The sequence below is a fragment of the Chlorocebus sabaeus genome, chromosome 13 (genome assembly GCF_047675955.1).
Source record: "Chlorocebus sabaeus isolate Y175 chromosome 13, mChlSab1.0.hap1, whole genome shotgun sequence".
Classification (NCBI taxonomy): Eukaryota; Metazoa; Chordata; class Mammalia; order Primates; family Cercopithecidae; genus Chlorocebus; species Chlorocebus sabaeus.
The window spans coordinates 31,208,178-31,235,198 of record NC_132916.1 but is presented as its reverse complement, the minus strand read 5'-3'; the positions used below and the strand labels follow the sequence as shown (position 1 = coordinate 31,235,198).

At 45.6% G+C, this 27,021-nt stretch overlaps 1 protein-coding gene across 1 annotated transcript; it reads left to right on the top strand.

Moving 5' to 3' along the window:
* Window positions 1-237: 237 nt before the first annotated feature.
* Window positions 238-5,869, top strand: CD24 (CD24 molecule). The gene is made up of 3 exons (XM_008007449.3): window positions 238-571; window positions 948-1,121; window positions 3,871-5,869. Exons 2-3 carry the CDS (start codon window positions 1,053-1,055, stop codon window positions 4,036-4,038), a joined length of 237 nt encoding a protein of 78 aa, XP_008005640.1. The 5' UTR covers window positions 238-571; window positions 948-1,052; the 3' UTR covers window positions 4,039-5,869.
* Window positions 5,870-27,021: the final 21,152 nt, after the last annotated feature.

Here is a 27,021-nt window from a genome sequence, read left to right as displayed (position 1 = left end):
GAGGGGATCCCCTCAGGGTGGGCCGTCTCCTCCTCGCCCGCCGCAGGCAGGAGCCGGGCGGGGGCCGAAACCCTGTAGTTTGCGGCGTCCGGCAGCGGGTCCGCGTCCAGCGAGAGGCTCCCCAGCTCCCAGGAGGATGCGGACCCGGGACGCCCCCGTGAGCTCGCTGCGCCTGGCTGACACGAGGCGCTCACAAAACAAAGCAAGGGCTTCGGGGAGGGCGCGGCCGCGGGGCCGAGCGCGCAGATCGCTCCGGACCCGGGCACCGCCTGCGAGCCGCGCCGACCAGCAGGGAAGGGTTCGCGCTAGGCGGCGCCCGGGTCCAGTCGGCCAGGGTGAGCGTCCGGCCCGCGTCCCCGCCACGCCCGCTGCGTTCCCCTTTCCTCTGCGGCGGGCCGAGAGATAATCCCGCCCGAGGAGCCCCGGCGCCCGCCCCCCACGCGGGTCGCACTGGAATTCGCAGCCCCTCTCGGGTCTCCGGGGCACATTTTGCAGTCTGGGTGGCAACGCACTTGCTCCAGCACCAGCTGCTGCCCCGCCGCGGCGGACGCGCGGACTTTTCTTTTGGGGGGTAAGATGGCAGGTCCCGGGAAACAAAGGAAACTTGGGCCCGGCCCCCAGCGCGGCGTGTGTGGCTCGCGTGTGTGCCCCGGGTCCTGTGTGGAGTCGCTGGGCACCTGTGCCAGCCTGCCCGCTGCCCGCAGCCGGCGCGGGGAAACCAGCCGGGTAACAGCAGCCGGCGGCGCCCGCCCACCTGCGGCCGCGCCCGCCCGGAGGTCTCCCTCGCGGCCCGGACCGGCGGTGGCGGTGGCGGCGGCGGGGGAGGGGGCGCTGGGGAGCCCAGAGCAGGGCGGGGAAGGCTGGGAGGCGGCGGGCGGCGGCGGTGGGGAGCCGGGGTGGGCGGGCGGCGCCACGTCACGGCTATTGTGGCTGTCCTGGTATATAAGGTCCCGCCGGCTCGCCGCGCTCCCCACCTTGCCTGCGCCCGCCCGGAGCCAGAGGTTCTTCAGGCACCCGGCATCCAGCGAGACGCGCGCACCGACGGAGGGGACATGGGCAGAGCAATGGTGGCCAGACTCGGGCTGGGGCTGCTGCTTCTGGCACTGCTCCTACCCACGCAGGTGAGGCCCTGGCGCCCGGCGGGGCTCGAGGGCCGTGCCCGGGGTGGGGGCGGGGGAGATGGACCAGGTCCCGGGGGACCGTCCTGCGCCCCTACTTCGGGCCACGGACAGGGACTGGGAGGGAATCTTGCTTAGCTGACCAGGGGAGAGGGCCATGTGGACCCCATTTTTCCACTCCCTTGCGTGCTGCCCCCTCCCCTCCCACGGCCCTGGGAACAATGCAGCTCCGCGCGCGGGCTGAGAGGACTCTGCCCCACCCCAGGTTCCACGCTGTCCCTTCCCAGGCGGCCAGGTGCCTGCTTCCCACTTTCACCCAGAGGCCCGAGGTGCCCTCAGGGATTAGCGCCTGGAGAGCTCAGGCTCCCGGGCGACGTCGTCCCTGGGTCCCCTGAGGACCCGCTTCCCCCTACGAGTGTCTTCGCGCTCCCCGAGCTCTACACAAAGAGAGGCGACCGTCCCTTTCAGGGAGGGCGGCTCACGCCCATCCTCCACCCTCGGAGTTGGACTGGGGATCCCGGAGAAGCTACGGCTATCCGGCTCTTTTTAAATCCCAGTCCCGGGAGGTTCGGCGCTGGAGCCGAGGCGGGGACCCTCTCCTGACGCTGCGCTCTCTGCAAGGCAATCTTTCACGTCCATTGCTTGTCATCTTAGGATCCCCATGTTATTTTAGCCCAGATTGGCTAGTTCTGGGGAGGCAGCATGGTGGGACGATTCTGTCCCGAGTCCCCGCCAGGCTTTGTCCGGGTCGCCGCTACCAGCGCCTTCTCCCTAGACCCTCTATCCGGGGAATCTCGCCCCGGGTGCGGGTACCGGGGACCGCGCAGCGCTGCCTCGAGGGTGGATGGATGCACGGTGCCGGCGAGGGAGACCGGGGGCTGGGCCTGGGAGACCCTAGCGGGGGCGGGGGCTAAGAAGGTACGTTTGTCCGGGAGAGTTCGGGTTTGGGGGATGGGAGTGACGGCTCTCCAGCGCCTTCGGTTGGGGTTAATAGAGGACTGTCTCCGGGGCTTCTCCCCCAAAAGTTGGGCGCGCTGGGCCCTCCGTCCCCAGACATCGAACGTCTGGGCTCACCTGGGAGTGCAGCCTGAAAATGTGGAGCGCTCTTCCCCACCGCGGGCCGGGTAACCGTACCCTATTGTCTTCCTCCCAGTCCGCTGCGCTCCCGAGCCCTCCTCAATTCTTTGATGGGGGAGGGGCGCGGCCGCGAGAAACCGGCCCCCTCTACTCCCCGCCCCATCTTCTCTCCGACGAGATTTTTTCCTCCAACGTTGTAAGTGAGAAGTTTTAATAATGCGAATAAATCTAGCTTGGGAGAGAAAATTTTGTTTAGTGTCAGTTTAATAAACATAAATTTTTGTTGGTATAGAGGATCTTTAGATCCTCAGATTGATACACCGGGTTTTAAAAAGAAAATATCACCTGCTGCACTAAAACTAATTGTATGAATAAAGAACAGGTTACTTTCAGGGATCCCAAACAAGGTGTCCAAAACAGGCACCCTGTTTTAAGTAAATTACCATATTAATGCTTTTCTTTATTGGGAGTGCCGTTTCCTGATGGGACACACTAAATCTTGCACACAGTAGGTGCCCAATAAATAAATTGGACTTGATACAGATTTTTTTGTTGTTGTCACTAATCTATTTTGGATAGAATTTGTACATTTCTTTAGTCAATATTTGTTTAATGACTTTATGGATTTTACAACAAAAGGAGCTGGTGCTGATGTAGGAGGGCTTTATCTTTGGATTAATAGGCAGCCAAATGTACATGGGGCCCAGACTCTTGCCTGGTGCCACGTCCTCCCTCCCGCCTGTAATCAGAAGCCCTTGTAAACCCTCCCTTGCAGTGAGGGCTGAAAACTCCGATCTGCCTTTGTTCCATGACAAAGGAGAGATTATCACGTGCCCTACTGGACTGTGCATTTCGTGGCTTGAAAAATCAGTGGTGAATGATGCCACTCAGACGCTGGGACACTGGGAGAACCTTGGTTCTTGGCCACAGCACTGAGCTTAGTGACCAGTGAGGCTGCTGCTGGTGAAACTTAACACCATACCCTCTCGTTGTCTTTTGTGAAATCCTTCCGACCTCATGGTGTTTTCTTGAAGTCATTCTGCCTTAAAGAAAGACTCATTTTCTCTTTCAATTTAACACAAATATTATGGCCATTTTTTAGAAGAATTATTTCAAATTTCAAGGGAGAAGATAAGACTGCAGTTCCCCCTTAAGGAAAAGGCTAAGTTTCCAAGGCTGTATTAAATGAGTATGTGAAAGTTACCTAGCAAATCCAGGATAGACACTGACCCAATTAATTCTAGTTCCGTGAGTCTCAGTTACAATATTTAAAAATCCCCATTTTTTTGTGCAACTTTAAAATCTCTCCCTTTCTGGGAAAATCGACCGTATTGCAATGCCATTAAGTCAATGTAATCTCGGAAACCGAATTAGTTAACTTGGTCCTTTTTTTCCTTTGCAAAGAAATAAAAGCAGGAGTTACAGTTATTGAATAGCTTTTTTGTTCTTGTTGCCACTTGGCACTTTTGAGGCATCTCTAGGTAGTTTGTTTTGAAATTAAAGAGAATGACCTTGGTGGACTGAGCAAGAATTGAGAATTTAATGATGTTGGGTAAGAGAACAATGGTAAGAGAGCAATCTAAGAATATATATCACCTACTTTAATTTTATATTAGAGTATGCGGAGGTAGCTGTGATGTGGAAATTTATCCATGTAACTTTTTATATATTTTAGATGTATTCCACTGCAACGACTTCTACACCACTTTCAAGTACCTCCTCCCCGAATACTTCGACTACCCCAAATCCAGCTAATACCACCACCAAGGCGGTTGGTGGTGCCCTGCAGTCAACAGCCAGTCTCTTCGTGGTCTCACTCTCTCTTCTACATCTCTACTGTTAAGAGACTCAGGCCAAGAAACATCTTCTCAACTTCCCCATCTTCTAAACCCAATCCAAATGGCGTCTTGGCGAGGAAAAACAGGTCTTCATTGAATCTACTAATTCCACACCTTTTATTGACGCAGAAAATGTTGAGAATCCCAAATTTGATCTGCTTGAAGAACATGTGAGAGGTTTGACTAGATGATAGATGCCAATGTTAAATCTGCTGGTGTTTCATGTACAAGATGAAGGAGAGGCAACATCCAAAATAGCTTAAGACATGATTTCCTTGAATGTGGTTTAAGAAATGTGGACACTTAATCCTACCTTGAAAATAAGAATAGTAATAAAGGATGTGATTGTGGAATGGAGATTCAGTTTTCATTTGGTTCATTAATTCTATAAGGCCATAAAACAGGTAATATAAAAAGCTTCCATGATTCTATTTATATGTACATTAGAAGGAACTTCCAGGTGTTACTGTAATTCCTCAATGTATTGTTTCGACAGCACTAATTTAATGCTGATATACTCTAGATGAAGTTTTTACATTGTTGAGCTATCGCTGTTCTCTTGGGAACTGAACTCACTTTCCTCTTGAGGCTTTGGATTTGACATTGCATTTGACTTTTTACGTAGTAATTGACATGTGCCAGGGCAATGATGAATGAGAATCTACCCCCAGGTCCAAGCATTCTGAGCAACTCTTGATTATCCATATAGAGTCAGATGGTAGGCATTTCCTATCATCTATTTCCATTCAACAAGAGCACTACATTCATTTAGCTAAACAGATTCCAAAGAGTAGAATTCTATTGACCGCGATTAATTTCAAAATACTTATTATTATTATTATTTTTTAGATGGAGTCTCACTTTGTTGCCCAGGCTGGAGTGCAGTGACGTGATCTCAGCTCAGTGCACCCTCTGCCTCCTGGGCTCAAGCGATTCTCCTGCCTCAGCCTCCCAAGTAGCTGGGATTACAGGCACCTGCCACCATGCCCGGCTAATTTTTGTAATTTTACTAGAGACAGGGTTTCACCATGTTACCCAGGCTGGTTTCGAACTCCTGACCTCAGGTGATCCACCTGGCTTGGTCTCCCAAAGTGCTGGGATTATAGGCTTGAGCCCCCGCACCCAGCTGTCAAAATGCTTTTTATATCTGCATATGTTGAATACTTTTTACAATTTAAAAAAATGATCTGTTTTGACGGCAAAATTGCAAATCTTGAAATTAAAAAGGCAAAAATGTAAAGGAATCAAAACTGTAAATGAAGTATTTGGGAAGTGAAGACTGGAAGCTAATTTGCATTAAATTCACAAAAACTTTTATACTCTTTCTGTATATACTTTTTTTTCTTTAAACAGTTATGGATCAGAATAGCCACATTTGGAACACTTTTTGTTATCAGTCAATATTTTTAGATAGTTAGAACCTGGTCCTAAGCCTAAAAGTGGGCTTGATTCTGCAGTAAATATTTTACAACTGCCTCGACACACAGAAACCTTTTTAAAAATAGACACTCCCCGAAGTCTTTTGTTCGCATGGTCACACACTGATGCTTAGATGTTCCAGGAATCTAATATGGCCACAGTAGTCTTGATGACCAAAGTCATTTTTTTCCATCTTTAGAAAACTACATGGAAACAAACAGATTGAACACATCTGAAGCTACTGTGTGTGTGAATGAACACTCTTCTGCTTTATTCCAGAATGCTGTACATCTATTTTGGATTGTATATTGTGTTTGTGTATTTATGCTTTGATTCATAGTAAATTCTTATGTTATGGAATTGATTTGCATTGAACACAAACTGTAAATAAAAAGAAAGAAATGGCTGAAAGAGCAATCTTGCATTTTAAGTTTTTCCAGTATGAGGAATATTTTGTGGGTAATCATGGTTCTATGAGCCTGTTAAAAATTTTAAAAATAATTAACAAATTTTTTGGGTTTTTTTTTTTTTTTTTTTTTTGGAGATACAGGGTTTCACCATGTTGTCCAGGCTGGTCGCGAACTCCTGGGCTCTAGTGATCTTCCTGCCTTGTCCTCCCAAAGTGTTGGGATTACAGGCATGAGCCACCACTCCTGGCCCCAAGTCTGTTAATTTAAACCATAGGGATATACCTCAGTATTTTTCTTTCTCTTTCTTTCCTTTTTTTTTTTTTTTTGAGACAGAGTTTTACCGTGTCGCCCAGGCTGGAGTGCAGTGGTGTGATCTTGGACATTTAAACTGAGATCCAAATGACAAGACAATTGTAGGAGGATCTGAGGAAAATTCCCTGGTAGAAGGAACAGCATGTGCCAAGTCCACGAGCCTGCAGCAATTTTTCCCCTATCTATAGGTCCACAGATCCTTTTGGTTATCTACCTACCTACCTACCTACCTACTTACCTACATATCTATCATCTGTCTGTCTAATTTATGAGATGGGTCTTACTATGTTGTCCAGGCTGGTCTTGGACTTCTGGGCTCAAGTGATCCTCCTGCGTTGGCCTCCCAAAGTACTGGGATCACAGGCCTCCCAAAGTGCTGGGATTACAAGCCACCATGCTTGGCCCTCTTTGGTCATCTAAATTGTCACTTCCATATGCTCCTTTCACGCCCCTGAGTTCCTCTGAGGCCCTTCAAGTGTGTTCCGAGGTGACTGAGGGACAACCTGGAAAGGCAGGCTGGAACTTGGGAGTATGTGGAAGTTGTAGTCTACAAGTTTCCTTCCTTCTTTCCTCCCTCCCTTCTTCCTTCCCTCCCTCCCTTCTTTCCTTCTTTCCCTTTCTTTCCCCTCCCCTCCCGTCCCCTCCCCTCCCCTTTCCTCTCCTCTCCTCTCCTTTCCTTTCCTTCTTTTTTGAAACAGAGTTTCGCTTTTGTTGCCCAGGTTGGAGTGCAATGGCACCATCTTGGCTTACTGCAACCTCTGCCTCCTGGGATCAAGCGATTCTCCTGCCTCAGCCTCCCGAGTAGCTGGGATTACAGGCACGCGCCACCACATCTGACTAATTTTGTAGTTTTAGTAGAGACGGGGTTTCTCCATATTGGTCAGGCTGGTCTCGAACTCCCGACCTCAGGTGATCCACCTGCCTTGGCCTCCCGAAGTGCTGGAATTACAGACATGAGTCACCGCGCCTGGTCTTGCAAGTACACTTTCTTCAACGAACTTCAGTTCTGCTTTTAGGGTCTTTCAGTTGATGGAATAAGACCCCCTTTGATGATCTAGGTATCTATCTATCTAACTATCTATCAATCAATCATCTATGTGTACCTATATATACACACACACACAAACATGAGGAAGAAATATAACTATTATAATTCTCATTTCTACAATGGGTCATGTGGCTGTAGCTGGTTTTGCAGTTACCTTCTTCCATTATCAATTCCGTATTAACTTGGCTGTCAGTAAACATCTCAGCTGGTCATGCTTCTAAGCCTGGCAGGGTGAACCAAATCTTTGCTTGAATTTTATTGTGGTTTCCCATTGATTGTATTTTATTTTATTTTTGGAGACAGAGTCTTGCTTTGTCGCCCAGGCTGGAGTGAAGTGGCATGATCTCAGCTCACTGCAACCTCCACCTTTTGGGTTAAAGCAATTCTCGTGCCTCAGCCTCCCAAGTAGCTGGGACTACAGGCACGCACCACCATGCTCAGCTAAGAGACAGGGTTTTACCATGTAGGCCAGGCTGGTCTCAAACTCCTGACTTCAAGTAATCTCCGTGCCTCAGCCTCCCAAAGTGCTAGGATTACAGGCGTGAGCCACTGTGCCCGACCTCCCACTGACTTTAGTGACAGGACATAGTAGTACTAAGAGATGCCCTAAGGCATCTGTATTTCAAACATACTTTTCCTTAACTTCCACTGTATAGTAGCAACCCAATTTCCCCATGGTAATCAGAATTAATCACTTCAATAGTACAGTAACTCCCTTCTTTGCCTTTTTTTTTTTTGAAACGGAGTTTCACTCTTGTTGCCCAGGCTGGAGTGCAATGGCGCAATCTCGGTTCACCGCAACCTCCGCCTACAGAGTTCAAGCCATTCTCCTGCCTCAGCCTCATGAGTAGCTGGGATTACAGGCATGTGCCACCATGCCAGGCTAATTTTGTATTTTTAGTAGAGACAGGGTTTCTCTGTGTTGATTGGGCTGGTCTCGAACTCCCAACCTCAGGTGATCCACCCGCCTCGGCCTCCCAAAGTGCTGGGACTACAGGCGTCAGCCACCTTGCCCAGCCCTTCTTTGCCTTTTGATGCAGAGGCTTGAGGAGCCCAAAGTGATTGGATGGCAGTCTTAACTTCCAGTTCAGTGGGATCATTGCTGTGTTTCCAGATTGGAAGCATTCTTCCATTGGAACTACAACCTCTAGACCAGCAGAGGTTAAAGTAGTGACAATTTTGCTAGTGAATCACTAGGGGTAATGGTGAGTGGTGTCACTAAATTTCCACTCCTTGATTCTTGGGCCTGCAAACCTGGCTATGGGAGAAACGGCACCATATTTAGACCATATATAGCTTCCTGGAGGACACTGCCCCAGTTACAGTTGGTCCTGTAACTTGTTTCCAAAATGCCATTCCTCTGTTCTGTCACATCAGTGGCTTTATGAGGGACACACTATGCTAAGATCAGTACATTCCATCACCATGGGCCCATCGCCACATGTCATTGGCTATGAGGTGAGTTCTCTGGTCAGAAGCAGTGCTGTGTGGATTACCATGATGGTGGCAACCATTCTATAAGTCCACGAATGGTAGTTTTGGCAGAAGCACTGTATGCAAGAAAGGCAAATTCATATTCCGAATAAGTGTCTATTTTACTAAGAACAAATGCGCCCTTTCCATGATGGAAGAAGTCCAATGTAATCAACCTTCCACCACACAGCTGGCTGATTACCCTGGGGAGTGGTGCCACAGGGGAGACTCAGTGTTGGTCTCTGCAGCAGCAGGTTGGGCACTCCCCAGTGGTTGTAGCCAGGTTGGCCGTGGTGAATGGAAGTCTATGCTGCTGGGCTTCTGCCACCATGAGCCCACTGGATAATGACAAGAATGGCTGGAGAAAGAGGTTGATTGATATCCACAGAATGAGTCCTCCGATCCCCTTGATTATTAAAATCCTCTACTGAGGTCACCCTTTAATGAGCATTCACATGAGACACAAATATCTTCACGTTGTTTGCCTGTATACCTCTATCCTTGCATCTCTTCCCTATATCTTCTTGTTACAAACTTTCCAGTTATGTCTCTTCCAGTTCCATTCAGCTAACTCATAGGTCATAGCCTGAATGCCAGATTCATATCTCTGGCCATTTCTCCTTTCAAGCAAAATGAACAACCAAGTGCACTGCTTGTAATTCTGTCCACTGGGGGTATTTCTCTTCACCACTGTCCTTCAGGGATGTCCTTGAGCGGTTTGTAGAGCTGCAGCTCTTCACTTTTAGGTAGATCCTGTGTATTGTGCAGTACTTTCTACAAAGCAGACCCAAATTTTTTCTATAAATCAGACTCAAGTTTTGTCTTTCTCAATCAACTGATCATAAGGAACTCTCCATGAGGAAAGAGGTACAGGCTGGGAGAGAGAAGGTCACATAGAAGGAGTAGCAACCATGGGCATCTGGCCCCCTTCCTCATACAATTTACTCTTGTCTTTAGGGCCTACTTGAGCCAGTCTTGTATATATCACTTTCATTTGACAATGAGTGCCGCTGTGCACACCCAACTTTATGGTCTGGTGGGTTAGACATCATTTTGTCTAACCCACCAGATCATGATGGGCAGCTCAGGTCCCATGGTAGCCCATGGTTAAGGAGTCAGTCTCACTAAAGCACAGTAGCAAGCCAGAAACTGTTTCTCCAATAAAAGGCGTTGTCTACAGATAATTGGCAAGGCTTTGCTTTGAAATCCTAAAAGTCACCATCATGCCAACGCTGGATCATTATCATATAAGCAACAAAAAATTTGGGTGAATATCTTACAAAGTAATGATCGGCACGGTGGGCTGGTTCATGCCTGTAATCCCAGCACTTTGTGAGGCTGAGGTGGGTGGATCACCTGGGGTCAGGAGTTCGAGACCAGCCTGGCCAATATGATGAAACCCCATCTCTACTAAAAATACAAAAATTAGTTGGGCATGGTAGTGGGTGCCTGTAATCGCAGCTACTAGGGAGGCTGAGACAGGAGAATCACTTGAATCCAGGAGGCAGAGGTTGCAGTGAGCCGAGATGGCACCGAGATGCACTCCAGCCTGAACGATATGAGTGAAACTCCATCTCAAAACAAACAAAATAATGATCAGTCCTCACAGAGAAGAAAATTAATAACTTTTTTTCCACTTGTCTTTGAAAATGGTTTTAAACTCATCTGGGTTATTTTATTTATCAGAATTCCATTCTGAGGTTATATTTTTAATATTCACACTTAAATACTAGTCATATGATTTACGGCTAAATTGAGTAATGAGTATCCATTGTATGAATGTCTCTTCAACAAATTTTAGCCTTAGAAGATAAAAGCAAACAATGTAGAAACAAAAATCTAGTTGAAGTATTATCCAAAAAGGGAAGATGAACAAAATCTATTTAGAATGAAACATTCTAAAGACACACACCCAATGCCACCACTGTCCTTATAAATAGAACTCAAATATTTAGTTAACTGAAAAGTATGTGTTTTTCACGTCTCATAGACCTCATTTGGGGTTGGTTTGGTTATCTTTGGATTCCTCACTCAGTATAAAAGAGTATTTTTTTTCTAATTTTAGTAGGATGGCACTTTTTGAAACAACAAAATCACCATCATGGGTTCCTTCTCAGTTTCTCTTCAAATTACATCTAAACTAAAATCAATGCATTTCTAAGAAACTTTAGGAAGTATCCATATTTACGATTTTGCAAAGAAATATCTCTGTGAGCCCAAAGGATCTGAAGTGACTTAACTGTCATGCCTCTTAGCAACTAACTGGCTGATGGTAAGGCTTGTGGAAACCTAACATGTCCAGAAGTGAGCTCATTACCTTCCTCCACAGACCGACTCCTTTTCTATCCAGAACACTCACTTGTTAAGTCGCTTTCATTACAGGCCTGGGAGCTGCCTTCCTCTTCTCTCTCCCTCTCCAATCAGCCATGAAATCCTGTCATTTCGAAGTTGGAAGTATCTAGGTGTCCTTCCTTTCTTCTCCCTCCACCCCACTGCCTTCCTCTAACTTGTATCTTCTGTCACAGTTGCACCTATCTGTCCCCATCTCTCCATCCTGTGGTTATTCTCGCCCTTATCTTTTGAAATGTAGATCTGCTCACTTTGTTCCTTGATTTAAAACTTTGGCTGGCAATATCCAAAGAAAAATAAATTGTTCTTTTTTTTTTTTTTTTTTTTTGAGACGGAGTCTGGCTCTGTCGCCCAGGCTGGAGTGCAGTGGCCGGATCTCAGCTCACTGCAAGCTCCGCCTCCCGGGTTTACGCCATTCTCCTGCCTCAGCCTCCCGAGTAGCTGGGACTACAGGCGCCGCCACCACGCCCGGCTAGTTTTTTGTATTTTTTAGTAGAGACGGGGTTTCACCGTGTTAGCCAGGATGGTCTCGATCTCCTGACCTCGTGATCCGCCCGTCTCGGCCTCCCAAAGTGCTGGGATTACAGGCTTGAGCCACCGCGCCCGGCCGACAGAAAAATAAATTGTTCTACCAAAAAGACACCTGCACTTGTATGTTCATTTTGGCACTATTCACAATCGCAAAGACAAGGAATCAACCCTGGTTTCCATTAATGGTAGATTGGGTAAAGAAACTGTGGTTCATATACACCATGGAAAACCACACAGTCATAAAAAAGAATGAAATCATGTTCTTTGTAGCACCATAGATACAGCTGGAGGCCATTTTCCTAAGCGAATTAATGCAGAAACAGAAAACCAAATACCGCATGTTTTCAGTTATAAGTGGGAGTTAAACATTGGGTACACATTGACACAAAGATGGGAGCAATGAACACTGGGGATCCGAAAAGTGGCGAGGGAGGGAGGACATGAAGGGTTGAAAAATTTCCTATTGGGTACTATGCTCACTGCTTGAGCGATGGGGTCTTTAGAAGCCCAAACTTCAGCATCACATAATATACCTTTATAACGAAACTGCATGTGTACTCCCTGAATCTAAAATAAAAATTAAAAAGATGAAAAAAGAATACAAAACTTTGGCAGGCTACCCTTTGTCTAGAGGAGACAGAACAGAATCCCCTGTTCACGGCCTGTAAGGGCTTTCGTAATTTGACCCAAACGCAAATTTTCAGCCCTATGGCCGGCCACCCTGAATTGCTCACCATTCTTTGAATCAACATCTTTTCATGCCTCTGTGACTTTTAGTACATTCACTTATCCGCTCAGTGTGGCGGAAAGGTGTGGACGCTAGAGCCAGGCTGCCTCAGTTTGGCTCCCAGCCCAACTAGTACTAAAGGACTTCAGGCAGTTACATAAATTCTGTACGGCCCAGGAATCCTGTCTGTAAAATGGGCTTGACAGTAATGGTACCTATCTTATAAGGTTGTTGGGAGAATTAAATGAGGTAATACACGATATCTTAGAGTCTGGTACATTGTGCGTGCTTCATAAATGTTGGCCAGCACATTATTTTCTATTGCTTTGTAAAAATTATGTTGCCCTGATTGTGAGCTCCTTGAAAGCAGGAGCTGTGTCACATTCATTTCTGGGTTCTTGGTGTATGACTGAGAGTAGGTGCTCAATTAATGTTGAGAAATAAAACAGCCAACAGTAATATCTTAATACCAGGGTAACTTAGTACCACGGTAACTGGTGGAGGGGAGGGCAGACCTTGGATACTGTATGAGGTCATGGGGGAAGTCTGAGAGGATGGTGGGGACTATTTCTAAGCAGGCTGGCGTCTTAGGGCTGCTCGGCCTTCTTTAGGTAGGCAGCCTCCTTGTCCATCTATAGTAGCGGTTCTCAACCCCAACCACATATTAGAATCACTTGGGAAGTTTTTTTTTTTTTTTTTTTTTTTTTTTTTTGACAGAGTCTGGCTTTGTCCCCCAGGCTGGAGTGCAGAGACAGGAACATGGCCCTCTGCAGCCTCAGCCTCCCAGGCTCAAGTGATCCTCCTACCTCAGCCACTCAACTAGCTGGGACTGCAGGCGTGGGCCACCACATCCAGTTATTAGAATTTTTTTTTTTTTTTTTTTTTTTTTTTTTGTAGAGATGGAGTCTCGCCATGTTGGCCAGGCTGGTCTTGAACTCCTGTGCTCAAGTGATCCCTCTGCCTTGGCCTCCCAAAGTGCTAGGATTACAGGCCTGAGCCACCCTCACTGGTCTTGGGAAGCTTTCTTTTTTCTTTTTCTTTTTTTTTTGAGATGGAGTCTCACTCTGTCGCCCAGGCTGGAGTGCAGTGGCACAATCTCAGCTCACTACAACCTGCGCCTCCCAGGTTCAAGAGATTTCCTGCCTCAGCCTCCTTAGTAGCTGGGACTACAGCTGCGTGCCACTACGCCCAGCTAATTTTTTTGTATTTTTAGTAGAGACAGAGTTTCACCGTGTTAGCCAGGATGGTCTGGATCTCCTGACCTTGTGATCTGCCTGCCTCGGCCTCCCAAAATGTTGGGATTACAGGCGTGAGCCACCGCACCCAGCCCGGGAATCTTTTTTAAAATAGTGATGTCTGCCACCTCTACCCACCTAGGAGACTCTGATTTAGTTGGTTGGGGTGGAGCTCAGTCATCTGTAGTTTTTTGTTTTTGTTTTTAAATTGATTGACACATAATAGTTGTACATATTTATGGGGTTCGGTGTGATATTTCGATTCATATACACAATGTGTAATGATCAAATCAGGGTAATTAGTATATCCATCACCTCAAAATTGATCATTTCTTTGTGTTGGGAACATTCAAAATACTCTCCTCTAGGCCAGGCGTGGTGGCTCACACCAGTAATCCCAGCACTTTGGGGAGGCCGAAGCAGGAGGATTGCTTGAGGTCAGGAGTTCAAGACTAACCTGGGCAACATGGTGAGACCCTATTTCTACTAAAAATACAAAAAATAGCAGGATGTGATGGTGTGTGCCTACAGTCCCAGCTACTTGTGAGGCTAAGGTGAGAGGATCACTTGAGCCCAGGAAACAGATGTTGCAGTGAGCTGAGATTGCACCATTGTACTCCAGCCTGGGCGACAGAGCCAGAACCTGTCTCAAAAAAACCTACAAATACAAACAACCCAAAATAACAAAACAGAAGAAAAATCCTGTCTTCTAGCCACAGTCATGTGTTGCTTAACAACAGGGATCTGTTCTGAAAAATGAGTTGTAAGCCAATTTCTTTGTTGTGTGAACACCACAGGGTGTATCTACACAAAGTTAGACGGTATAGCCTATTACACACCTGGGTTATATGCAGTAGTCCATTGCTCCTAGGCTACGAACCTTTCCAGCATGCTTCTGCACCGAAAGGCAGTTGTAGTACATTGGGAAATATGTGTGTATCTAAACATAGGAAAGGCACAGTAAAAATCCCATCTTATAACATGCGGGACCACCGTCATACAGGCAGTCTGTCATTGACTGAAACGTTATTACACAGCACAGGACTGTATTTGAAAATATACAATAAACTATTGTTAACTGAAGTTGCCTTAATCGGTAGTTTTAAAAGTTCCCTAGATGATTCTAAAGTGCAGCCACATTGAGAAGCCCAGGTGGGTGTGGGTAGGGGTACCTCTCCTCTCATACCAACGAGCTGGCAGGGGTTGTTGATTCAGACATGGTTCAGACCCTTGGCTTCAAATCCTTGTGCCTAGTAGGGGTACACACATCAGGGTTGTGCTTGGAGGTAAGTGAGGTCATTTTCCTCCAGTCTATTATTTGGATTTCTACCCAACCAAGAATGGCATTGAAGTGCCTCTGCTCTGTGTCCACAGTAATCTCCTTCCTAAGGTACAGAGGGCACCCCTTCCTTCTGAGCCACAGGCACACTGTGCTCCCTCAAGCTGAGGAATAAATACTTAAGTTGTGCAGATAGAACATTCAGCTTTAACTGGAAGATGAGTAAAATGGTGCCGCAGATTAGAAAGTGTGGTTACCACCATAGGAGGGTGTGGTTGAATGGACACATGGATTCATGCTACAGTTGCCTGTGTCCAGTGCCTGAGGCATCATTGTCAGGGAATCCCAATCCCAGCCCTGGGTCTACCAACTTGCTGCATGGCCCCTGAAAGCATCTTTGGACTTCCAGAGGATTGCATTTTTTGGAGGTACTTTTAGTTTTATTTTTTTATTTTTTCATCAAGACAGGATCTTGTTCTGTCACTCAGGCTAGAGTACAGTGGTGTGATCTCAGCTCACTGCAGCTTCTGCCTCCTCAGTTCAAGCAATTCTTGTGCCTCAGCCTCCTGAGTAGCTGGGATTACAGGCACACGCCACCACACCTGGCTAATTTTTGTATTTTTAGTAGAGATGGGGTTTCGCCATGTTGACCAGGCTGGGTCTCGAACCCCTGACCTCAAGTGATCCACCTGCCTCAGCCTCCCAAAGTGCTGGGATTACAGGTGTTAGCCCTTGTTACTGGCCTCCAGTTTTAAAATACTGAGATTCCATACAAATTAAAAACAAAATTCCATGAATTAAAATGTTTTCTTTCTGTGAGCTTTGGTGACCTTGCTGTCTCATCCATGAAAAATTGGGCTCAGTGCTCCCAAGCTGAGCCTATAAAAATTGATGTAAATTCCTTGTCATTATTCTAGGAGATCCTGGGCATTCATCATATTCATTTGTTCTGTTACCTGGTTGTCATATGTGCCATTTACTGTCTTTTATGAAGACTTGGAAAAATGTCCCCTGGTGATATATTAGCACAACTGACTGCCTCATTGGTAGTTGCTGTTCATCTTAAATGAGATTGCAACAACTTTGAACTGTTTGGTGGGGCAAGACAACCAGTGACACAACCCTTGTTGAGACACAACTGTGACTGCAATCAGCAAACAGGGTTTCCTGTGTAGCTTCATGTTACCACTATGTGTTATCGGCATGTATTTGGTTTTATATTTACTTATTACTTATTTACTTTCATGTTCTGTCTCATTCCTGCCCTCCAAAGTATTTTGAGTTAACTTATAAAAATATGCATTAAACAACAGGTTACAAATAGATTAGGAATTTGAGGTAGAGGACAGGTAAAGGTAGAAAAAAATCCATCAGTTCATGGGTAGGATTCAAGGATGTTTGCCACAGGGTCCTGAATAACAGCTATAGCTGATGGGAGGGAAGGCCTATGATTGGAAACAGAAGCTAAACCGCCTTTGCATTAAAAACACACGACTAACCCAGAAGTGCTGAGGTCTGAGGAAAGATTCTCATATGGGTCCTGATGAAGGGGCTTCCAGGTGAAAAGTGATCACTGTTATTGGCACCATCCCTACAATGACGGCGGCAGCCAGATTTTATAATCTTCATGAAGACAAGTGACACAGCAAATACTTAAGCAGAAGCAATATTACTAGCAGCTAAAATAGTGCTAACCAAATATGCAGCTCTAAAATTGAATATGTATAGGAAGAACCCTGATTATTTAAAGGAATACATGGATAACATTTTCCGTGAATATTATTTCTTATAATTTAGCCTTTTGATAAGGGTTGAACAGAAAATTGTAATGGCAAACACCACACACCAGTCACTATTCTCAGGGTTTTTACATGTATTTACTCACTTAATACTCACAACATTTTTATGGAATCAGTGCCTTGAGCATCATGATCTTTTTTCTACAGATGTGGAAACTGAAAGACATTGGGTCGCTTGCCCAGGGGCACCCTGCAAAGCCCATGTTGGGTGGCTCCTTGCTGTTGGCCACTGCACTAGCATTTCCTCTGTGAGAGTTTGGGGGATTCTCTTTGACAAGATCTTGGAGTTTGGCTCTTCTGTTTGCTGTTAAGAGCAAGTGCATAAGCTTTGGCACTTAATCAAGTCCAGGGTGAAGCTGACATCATATCATGACCATAAAGGAGCCAGCTCATGGATGGTGAACAGCCCATGCCTACACTGGGCATAATTATTTAAAAATGATTTTTAGGCTGGGTGTGGTGGCTCATGCCTGTAGTTCTAGTACTTTGGGAGGCCGAGGCGAGTGGGTCCCTTGAGTCCAGGAGTTCGAGACCAGCCTGGGTAACATGGTGAAACACAGTCTCTATTTAAAAAAAAAAATTTTTTTTTAGTGTGCACATTTTTTTTTTTTTTTTTTTTGAGACGGAGTCTCGCTCTGTTGCCCAGGCTGGAGTGCAGTGGTGTGATCTTGGCTCACTGCAAGCTCCGCCTCCTGGGTTCACGCCATTCTTCTGCCTCAGCCTCCCCGGTAGCTGGGACTACAGGCACCTGCCACCATGCCTGGCTAATTTTTTGTATTTTTTTTAGTAGAGACGGAGTTTACCGTGTTAGCCAGGATGGTCTCGATCTCCTGACCTCGTGATCTACCCGCCTCAGCCTCCCAAAGTAGTGTGCACATTTTTAAAGCTTGTGATATACATTGCCCTACTATCTGCCAGAAGGGTGTTAGCAATTTCCATTCCCACCAGCGAGCAGTTATTTTAGTTAGAAAATTTTGTGAAAAAGATATTAGCAATTACTCATCTATAGTCATTAATATTTTGATGTATAGAACATTATATATAACACATAAAACATATCCTATACATATTCTCTCTACAAAATACGTTCTATGTATCTATATATGCTATCTCTACCTAACATATAGAGTATGTGATCAATAGAATGCCCAACTTTAAGTAATTTAACTTGCAGTATACTTTCAAAAATAAATTTTTTTTTTTTTTTTTTTTTTTTTTTTTGAGACAGAGTCTCGCTCTGTCGCCCAGGCTGGAGTGCAGTGGCCGGATCTCAGCTCACTGCAAGCTCCGCCTCCTGGGTTTACGCCATTCTCCTGCCTCAGCCTCCCGAGTAGCTGGGACTACAGGCGCCCGCCACCTCGCCCGGCTAGTTTTTTTTTTTTTTTTTTTTTTTGTATTTTTTAGTAGAGACGGGGTTTCACCGTGTTAGGCAGGAGGGTCTCAAACTCCTGACCTCGTGATCCGCCTGTCTCTGCCTCCCAAAGTGCTGGGATTACAGGCTTGAGCCACCGCGCCTGGCCTAAAAATAAAATTTTTATATTTTTTGGAGACAGGGTCTCCCTCTGTTGCCCAGGCTAGAGTGCAGTGGCTCAGTCTTGGCTCACTGCAGTCCCTGGCTTAAGGGATCCTTCCACCTCAGCCTCCCAAGTAGCTGGGACGACAGGCAAGTGCCACCATGCCCAGCTAACTTTTTAGTCTTTTGTAGAGAAGGGGTATCACTATGTTGCCCAGCCTGGTCTTGAATTCCTGGGCTCAAGTGATCCTCCCACCTTGACTTCCAAAAGTGCTGAGATTACAGGCGTGAGCCACCATGCCTAAGATTATTTCAAATGGTTTCCTAAGTAACCAGGCTTTCCTCGAGACAGTCTGCTCTGTAAGTTATCAATTAACATCTACAAAACATGAATTTGGGGCTGAGAATATTTGATCTTCAGTCATTTTCTCTGCCATTTGTATTTCTTGGCAATAAAGCTATGCCATTTGCATATAAGATGACCTTGTCTTTCTGTTTTCTCTGAGAGGAAAATGTGATGGTTCATGTTCTGCTTGGCTCCCATTAGGCACTCCCTGCCTTTCTCTGTCCTGCTGTCTGTCCCATGACACTGATTGCCTGCCTCGGACTCCTTTGGCCTCTGGCTACTGGCTGGGTCAGTTAATGGGAAGCACTGGCTGGAGATTGGAGGGTGGAAAGAGAGGCTTGGGGTGTTTTACCTCCTCAGCAACTGGGCTTCACTCTAGTAGGGGCTGCCTCCTTCTGTGTCCACAGTTCCTGTAGGAGGGTCCCCCTCTCCCAATTCCAGTACTGTCCTGGAACCTGAGGGAGACCAGGGCTTTTCAATGTTGCTGAACATATTGGTTTCCCTACTAGTTCCCTTATTGGTTCCCCTATTCCTGCCAACGTTTTTGCAAGTAATTCTGTCACTTGGCTCTCTTCAGTTATACCTTTTGGGGTGCTATCTGTTTGCAGGGTCCTGCTTGTTAAAGGGACTGTACTCGTCCCAAGGATCAAAGTTAAATACAATAGACACGGGACCTCTAAACCCCCTACTTTATCTTCTCACATCTTCTCTGACCCCTCCTTTTTTTTTTTTTTTTTTTGAGACGGAGTCTCTGTTATCCAGGCTGGAGTGCGGTAGTGTGATCTTGGCTCAGTGCAACCTCTGCTTCCTGGGTTCAAGTGATTCTCCTGCCTCAGCCTCCCGAGTAGCTGGGATTACAGGCACCCGGCTAATTTTTGTATTTTTGGTAGAGACAGGGTTTCACCATCTTGGCCAGGCTGGTCTTGAACTCCTGACCTTGTGATCCACCCGCCTTGTCCTCCCAAAGTGCTGGGATTACAGATGTGAGCCACTGCGCTGGGTCAGGGTCCTGCCTGTTATAGGGACTGTACTCATCCCAAGGATCAAAGTTAAATACAAGAGGCGGGGGACCATCTAAACCCCCTACTTCACCTTCTCACAATATCTTTTCTGATCTCTTTTTTTTTTTTTTTTTTGAGACAGAGTCTCACTTTGTCACCCAGGCTGGAGTGCAGAGGTGTGATCTTGGCTCACTGCAATCTCCGCCTCCTGTGTTCAAGTGATTCTCCTGCCTCAGCCTCCTGAGTAGCTGGGAGTACAGGTGCCCACCACCAAGCCCTGCTAATTTTTGTATTTTAGTAGAGATGGGGTTTCACCATGTTGGCCAGGCTGGTCTCGAACTCGTGACCTCAAGTGATCTGCCCACCTTGGCCTCCCAAAGTGCTGGGATTATAGGCTTGAACCACTGCGCTGGGCCTCTGATCCCTTTCTTTATCCCTAGGATAAAGGCAGTGGTCCTGAGTGGAGTTTGCATTTGGGGACAGGCTCCCACTGAGCCTCAGGGGTCTGTTTAAGCCACTATGGCTTAGTGCAGCCTGTAGCTGACTCCTGCCAGAGTTAGACTGGGAGTATTACAAATTCTTTGATGGAATTCCTGGCTGATTTATCACCAGTATGATACACACCAAACCATGGTCTACAGTGGAACAGCCCATCCTAAAACCCACGAGCTTCTCACTGAGAATATCGCCTGAGAAGCCAGACTTGCAATTTATCATGGAGGACTTTTAGTTTAATTTTATGATAATTTTATTTATTATAATTTTTTTTTTTTGAGATGGAGTCTCACTCTGTTGATCAGGCTGGAGTGCAGTGGCATGATCTTGGCTCACTGCAACCTCCGCCTCCCGAGTTCAAGCAATTCTCCTGCCTTAGCCTCCCAAGTAGCTGGGATTACAGGTGCCTGCCACCATGCCTGGCTAATTTTTTTTTCTTTTGTGTGTGTGTGTGTGTGTGTGTGTGTGTATATATATATATATACATATATATATACCTTTTTTTAAGTAGAGACGGGGGTTTCACCATGTTAGCCAGGCTGGTCTCAAACTCCTGACATCGTGACCTGCCCACCTCCGTCTCCCAAAGTGCTGGGATTACAGGCATAAGCCACTGTGCCTGGCCTTTTCATTATAATATTATTCAGAAAGGTCTTTAAAAATAATTATAGCATACATTTATATCCTGACGTCTTAAAGCAACTTCCTAAAAAAAAACAAACTTCAAATGACCAAGAGAAACTGTCAAGGATTTTAAGTCAGATCCTTAAGTGATTAGGTTTGTGTTGAGGGATTTTAATAAAAAGATCTGTGGTTTCCAATAGAGAGAAAAACAAAAACCACCAACCAACCAACCAACCAACCAACCAACAAGCAAAAACTCCCTAAAATTTAAATACTAGATTTATTTTTTGGTGTGGTCGGGGGAAGGAGAATACAGAAAAGCACATGGGTTAGTATAATAACCTGGGCTTTCATAATCAGGATAAACAAATGTTGGTGTTTTGTCATGTTTGCTTCAGTTCAATATGTTTTTAGAAATACCACATGCAGACCAGGTGCAGTGGCTCATGCCTGTAATCTCAGAACTTTAGGAGGCCAAGGCGGGCAGATCACGAAGTTAGGAGATCAAGACCATCCTGGTTAACATGGTGAAACCCCGTCTCTACTAAAAATGCAAAAAATTAGCCGAGCATGGAGGCGTGTACCTGTAGTCCCAGCTACTCGGGAGAATAGCTTGAACCCGGGAGGCAGAAGAATCGCTTGAACCGGGGAGGCAGAAGTTGCGGTGAGCTGAGATTCCGCCACTGCCCTCCATTCTGGGCAACAGAGTGAGACTCCGTCTCAAAAAAAAAAAAAAAAAAAAAGAAGCAACTATTATAAATAATTTGATATGTGCCCAATTTATGCTAAGCTAGTACATAAGTAATTTATTTATTTATTTATTTATTTATTTAATTAATTAATTTATTTATTTTTTTTGAGACGGAGTCTTGCTCTGTAGCCCGGGCTGGAGTGCAGTGGCTGGATCTCAGCTCACTGCAAGCTCCGCCTCCCGGGTTCACGCCATTCTCCTGCCTCAGCCTCCGGAGTAGCTGGGACTACAGGCGCCCACCACCTCGCCCGGCTAGTTTTTTGTATTTTTAGTAGAGACAGGGTTTCACCGTGTTAGCCAGGGTGGTCTCGATCTCCTGACCTCGTGATCCTCCCGTCTCGGCCTCCCTAAGTGCTGGGATTACAGGCTTGAGCCACCGCGCCCGGCAGTAATTTATTTATTTTAACTCCTATGAGTATTCTATTATATCCACAATTACACAATTGCACCACAATTTATGTATCTAATTTTTTGCTGGAAAACTTTTAGGTTTCTTTCCAATCATGATCCTACAAACACTGTTGCAATGGCCCTCCTAGTACGTGTCTCATTGTGCATATATTTTACAGTGTTTGTACCTAGACATGGAGTTGCCTGGCCGTGGGGGTGTGCTCATTTCCAGTTACACTAGATGGTAAGAACTGATTGTGTAGTCAACCGGCTGATTGGCGTTGCCTTGACTGAACCTCCAGATGCCTGTTAAATAGATTTCTGAGGTTTCTCAAGAAGAATTGGCATGACTGGGTGCAGTATGTGACTTCAATTCTAAATACATGCCCAGGTACAGTGGAATGACTAGAATGAACAAAGTCACCTGCAACTATGAGACTAGGCAGACCTCTAGTAGTATTTATGTGATGTAGTACTTCTGTGTAGTGTTTAAAAATAATTTTAAGCTGGGTGCAGTGTCTCACGCCTGTAATCCCAGCATCTTGGGAGGCTGAGGTGGGAGGATTGCTTGAGCCCAGGAGTTTGAGACCAGCCTGGCCAATATAGTGAGATCTCTAAAAATTAAAAAAAAAAAAAAAAAATTAGCTAGGTGTAGTGGTGTGCACCTGTAGTCCTCGCTACTGGGGAGGCTAAGCAGAGAGGATTGCTTGAGTCCACGAGGTCCAGGCTGCAGTGAGCTATGATTGCACCACTGCACTCTAGCCTGAGTGACAGAGCAAGAACCAGTCTCAAAAAAAAAAAAAAAAAAGATAATAATAATTTTAAAATCTCAGAAATATGAATATATCATGCCCCAAGAAATCTCTTTCCAAATGTCAGAGTTAAATAACAACACTATTATGCACCTTTGGTATAAAATCTCCAGAACTAGTCTAAACAAATCTCAGAAACAGATGGTGTGAAGTCCCTGAAAAGAGTGACTTTATATTGTAACAGAAGCACAAGTGGTCAGAGAGCAGTCAGTCACAACGGTTTTCAGTACTATGAATTTTCCTATTCTTTTGGTAATGCCTTTGAACAACTTCACTGAGTTTGGTTGTAAATGGGGACCTTTATATCAAGGTCAGCTAGTTCCTTGGATCAAATTGCATAAGGTCCTGTCTTGCATTCATAATGGCTCTCTTGTGTCTATCAACCTTAGTTCATATTTACATGGACATAAAGGGAAGGCATTACTTTTTTTTTTTTTTTTTTTTTTTAAAGACAGAATTTTGCTCTGTCGCACAGGCTGGAGTGAAGTGGCACTATCTTGGCTCACTGCAACCTCCGCCCTGCCAGGTTCAAGTGATTCTTCTGCCTCAGCCTCCCACATAGCTGGGACTACAGGCGTGCACCACCATGCCCGGCTAATTTTTGCATTTTTAGTAGAGATGGGGTTTCGCCATGTTGGTCAGACTGGTCTCAAACTCCTGCCCTCAGGTGATCCACCTGCCTTGGCCTCCCAAAGTGCTGGTATTAAAGGTGTGAGCCATCGCGCTCGGCCTAAGGGAAGGCATTTACCTGCTTTCAGATGGTTTAGTCTTTGAATTTTCTGACAAGAAGTTGGTGTTATTTCCTTTTATCTGGATCACGTTCTATGCTCAGCAGCTGCACTAGAGACAATTTTAAAATAAAGTACATGCCGTGTAGTCTAGTGCTGCTTAAGATTTTGTTTTTTATATGCTGCAATTCCTTTCTTACAACCACAGCATAAGGTAATCCAAAGTTCCATTTCATATTTCTGCTTGTGTCCTTATTTTAAAAGAAAGGAACAGGATTTCTTCTAGATTGCAGTTCCTATTTTGAGTGGAAATATTTTCACTCTTTTGTTCCAGCCCCAAGAAAGAAGCCAGATCATCTCTAGTTAAGAGTTCTTGGCTAGCCAAGGGAATTCTCTCATATTATAGGTTCTCAGCACGTATGACTGGGCCACTAGATTCTTTCTGAGTGACTTCTGGGAATGAAATGGAGCTGCTGAGAAAATGTAGAACAAAATTCCAATATGGAAAATTATCCCACAAAGAAGTGACTTGTAACTTAAGATGTGATGTTACCACCTGATTTCCCATGGTTGCATTTGTGGTTGACTTTATATACTCTTTTTCTCCCTTAAACTCTTCCTACTTAATAAAAATTAATTACAAATAAAAATGAGTGATGATCACAAACTATAAAAGCAACTGTGAAAAATGACATCTAGAAAATTTTGCTTCATGTTCTCAAAATATGTGTTTTGGAGTCATTCTCAAATAACTCACCATAGAAGCAAATTTCTCAGACAACAATGATAAAGAGAAATATTGAAATGAAAATATGTAAATAAAGCTGCTTTTCACAGAAAAGTTTTTTATTGTGGTGTAAAATATACATAACGTAAAATTTACCAACTTCGTTTTCTTTTTGAGATGGAATCTCGCTCTGTCACCCAGGCTGGAGTGCAGTGGTGCTATCTCGGCTCACTGTAACCTCCGCCTCCTGGGTTCAAGTGATTCTCCTGCCTCAGCTTCCCGAGTAGCTGGGATTACAGGCACATGCCACCATGTCTGGTTAATTTTTGTATTTTTAGTAGAGACAGAGTTTCATCATGTTGGCTAGGCTGGTCTCAAACTCCTGGCCTCAAGTGATTTGTCCACCTCAGCCTCCCAAAGTGCTGGGATTACAGGTGTGAGCCACCGTGCTTGGCTCCATCTTGCATTTTTTTTTTTTTTTTTGTGATGGAGTCTTGCTCTGTCGCCCAGGTTAGAGTGCAGTGGCACAATCTTGGCTCACTGCAAACTCTGCCTCCCGGCTTCAACTGATTCACCTGTCTCAGCCTCCCCAGTAGCTGGGATTACAGGTGCCTGCCACCGTACCTGGCTAATTTTTGTTTTTTAGTAGAGACGGGGTTTCACCATGTTGGCCAGGCTCGTCTCAAATTCCTGACCTCGTGATTCACCCACCTTGGCCTCCCAAAGTGCTGAGATTACAGGCGTGAGCCACCGCGCCCAGCGCCCCCCCCTTTTTTTTTCAGAAGGAATTTTACTCTTGTTGCCCAGTCTGGAGTGCAATGGCACGATCTTGGCTCACCGCATCCTCTGCCTCCTGGGTTCAAGTGATTCTCCTGCCTCAGACTCCCTAATAGCTGGGATTACAGGCATGAGCCACCACGTCCCGCTAATTTTTATATTTTTAGTAGAGATGGGGTTTCACCATGTTGGTCAGGCTAGTCTCGAACTCCTGACCTCAAGTAATCCACCTGCCTCAGCCTCCCAAAGTGCTGGGATTACAGGCGTGAACCACCACACACGGCCTTTTTTTTTTTTTTTTAAGACAGAGTTTTGCTCTTGTTGTCCAGACTGGAGTGCAATAGTTCAATCTCGGCTCACCACAACCTCCACTTCCAAGGTTCAAGTGATTCTTCTGCCTCAGCCTCCTGAGTAGCTGGGATTACAGGCACGTGCCACCACGCCTGGCTAATTTTTGTATTGTTAGTAGAGACAGAGTTTCGCCATGTTGGCCAGGCTGGTCTCGAACTCCTGGCCTCAAGTGATCTGCCCACCTCAGCCTCCCAAAATGCTGGGATTACGGGCGTGAGCCACCGTGCCCCGCCCCATCTTGTATTTTTAAGTGTACAGTTCTGTGGCATTTACATTGGTCTGCAATCATCACCGTCATTCATCTCTAGAACTTTTTATCTTACAAGGCTGAAACCGTACCCACTAAACACTAATGCTCCCTCCTCATTATACACCCAGCCCCCATTGCCCTGGTCCCTGGCAAATACCACTCTACTTTCTGTCTCTGTGAATTGACTACTATGGTATCTCATATAAGTAGAATCATATTTGTCCTTTTTGTGACTGACTTATTTCCTTAGCATGATGTCCTCGGGGCTCATTCACATTGCAGCGTGTGTCAGAATATCCTTCCTTTTTTTTTTGAGACGGAGTTTCGTTCTTGTTGCCCAGGTAGGAGTGCAACGGCGCGATCTCGACTCACTGCAACCTCCACCTCCCGGGTTCAAGGGATTCTCCTGCCTCAGCCTTATGAGTAGCTGAGATTACAGGTGCGCACCACCACACCCAGCTAATTTTTTGTATTTTTAGTAGAGACAGGGTTTCACCATGGCCAGGCTGATCTTGAACTCCTGACCTCAGGTGATCTGCCCACTTTGACCTCCCAGAGTGCTGGGATTACAGGCGTGAGCCACTGCGCCTGGCCAATATCCTTCCTAAGGCTGAATGACATTCCATTGTGTGTATATGCCATATTTGTTTATCTAGAAATCCATTGATGTGGACTTGGGTTGCGTCCATTTTTTGGCTATTGTAAATAATGCTGCTGTTAACATGGGTATACAAATATCTGTTCTAGTCCCTCCTGTGAGTTTTGGGTCTATACTCAGATGTGGACTCCGTTTCCTAAGTAGTTGGGATTACAGGCGCCTGCCACCATGCCCAGCTAATTTTTGTATTTTTAATAGAGACGGGGTTTCACCATGTTGGCTAGGCTGGTCTCGACGTCATGATCCGCCCACCTCAGCCTCCCAAATCCTTGGCCTGGGATTACAGGCGTGAGCCACTGTGCCTGGCACAGTGTTTAATTTTTTAGGGAACTGCCATACTGTTTTCCATAGAAACTGCACCATTTACATTCTCACTAACAGTACACAGGGGTTCCAGTTTTCCACATCCTCACCAACACTTACTTTTTAAAAATAATAGCCATCCTAATGAGTGTAAAGAGCCATGAAAATCTTTAATGTCAACACATATACAGGTATATTTTATCTTCTTGAGAGATGTTTAGCTTGTTTTTAGCTTTTTACTGTGAAAACAAATCTATGATGAATAAAATCCTTGCCTGTACATCTTTGTGATTGTGGCTTATTGTCAGCTTGTATTATGTTACTAAAAGTTGAATTGCTGGATTGAAGGATATACATTTACAATATTTATTGCCATTTATACTTTGAGGGTTTCTTTCTTTCTTTTTTTTTTTTTGAGGCAGAGTCTTGCTCTGTCACGCAGGCTGAAGTACGGTGGTGGGGTCTCAGCTCACTGAAATCTCCGCCTACCTGGCTCAATCAATCCTCATGTCTCAGCCTCTTGAGTAGCTGGGACTACAGGTGCGTGCCACCATGCCTGGTTAATTTTTTTTGTATTTTCAGTAGAGACAGGGTTTCACCATATTGGCCAGGCTGGTCTTGAACTCCTGACCTTATGCAATCTGCCTGCCTCAGCCTCTAAAGGGTTGGGATTACAGGCG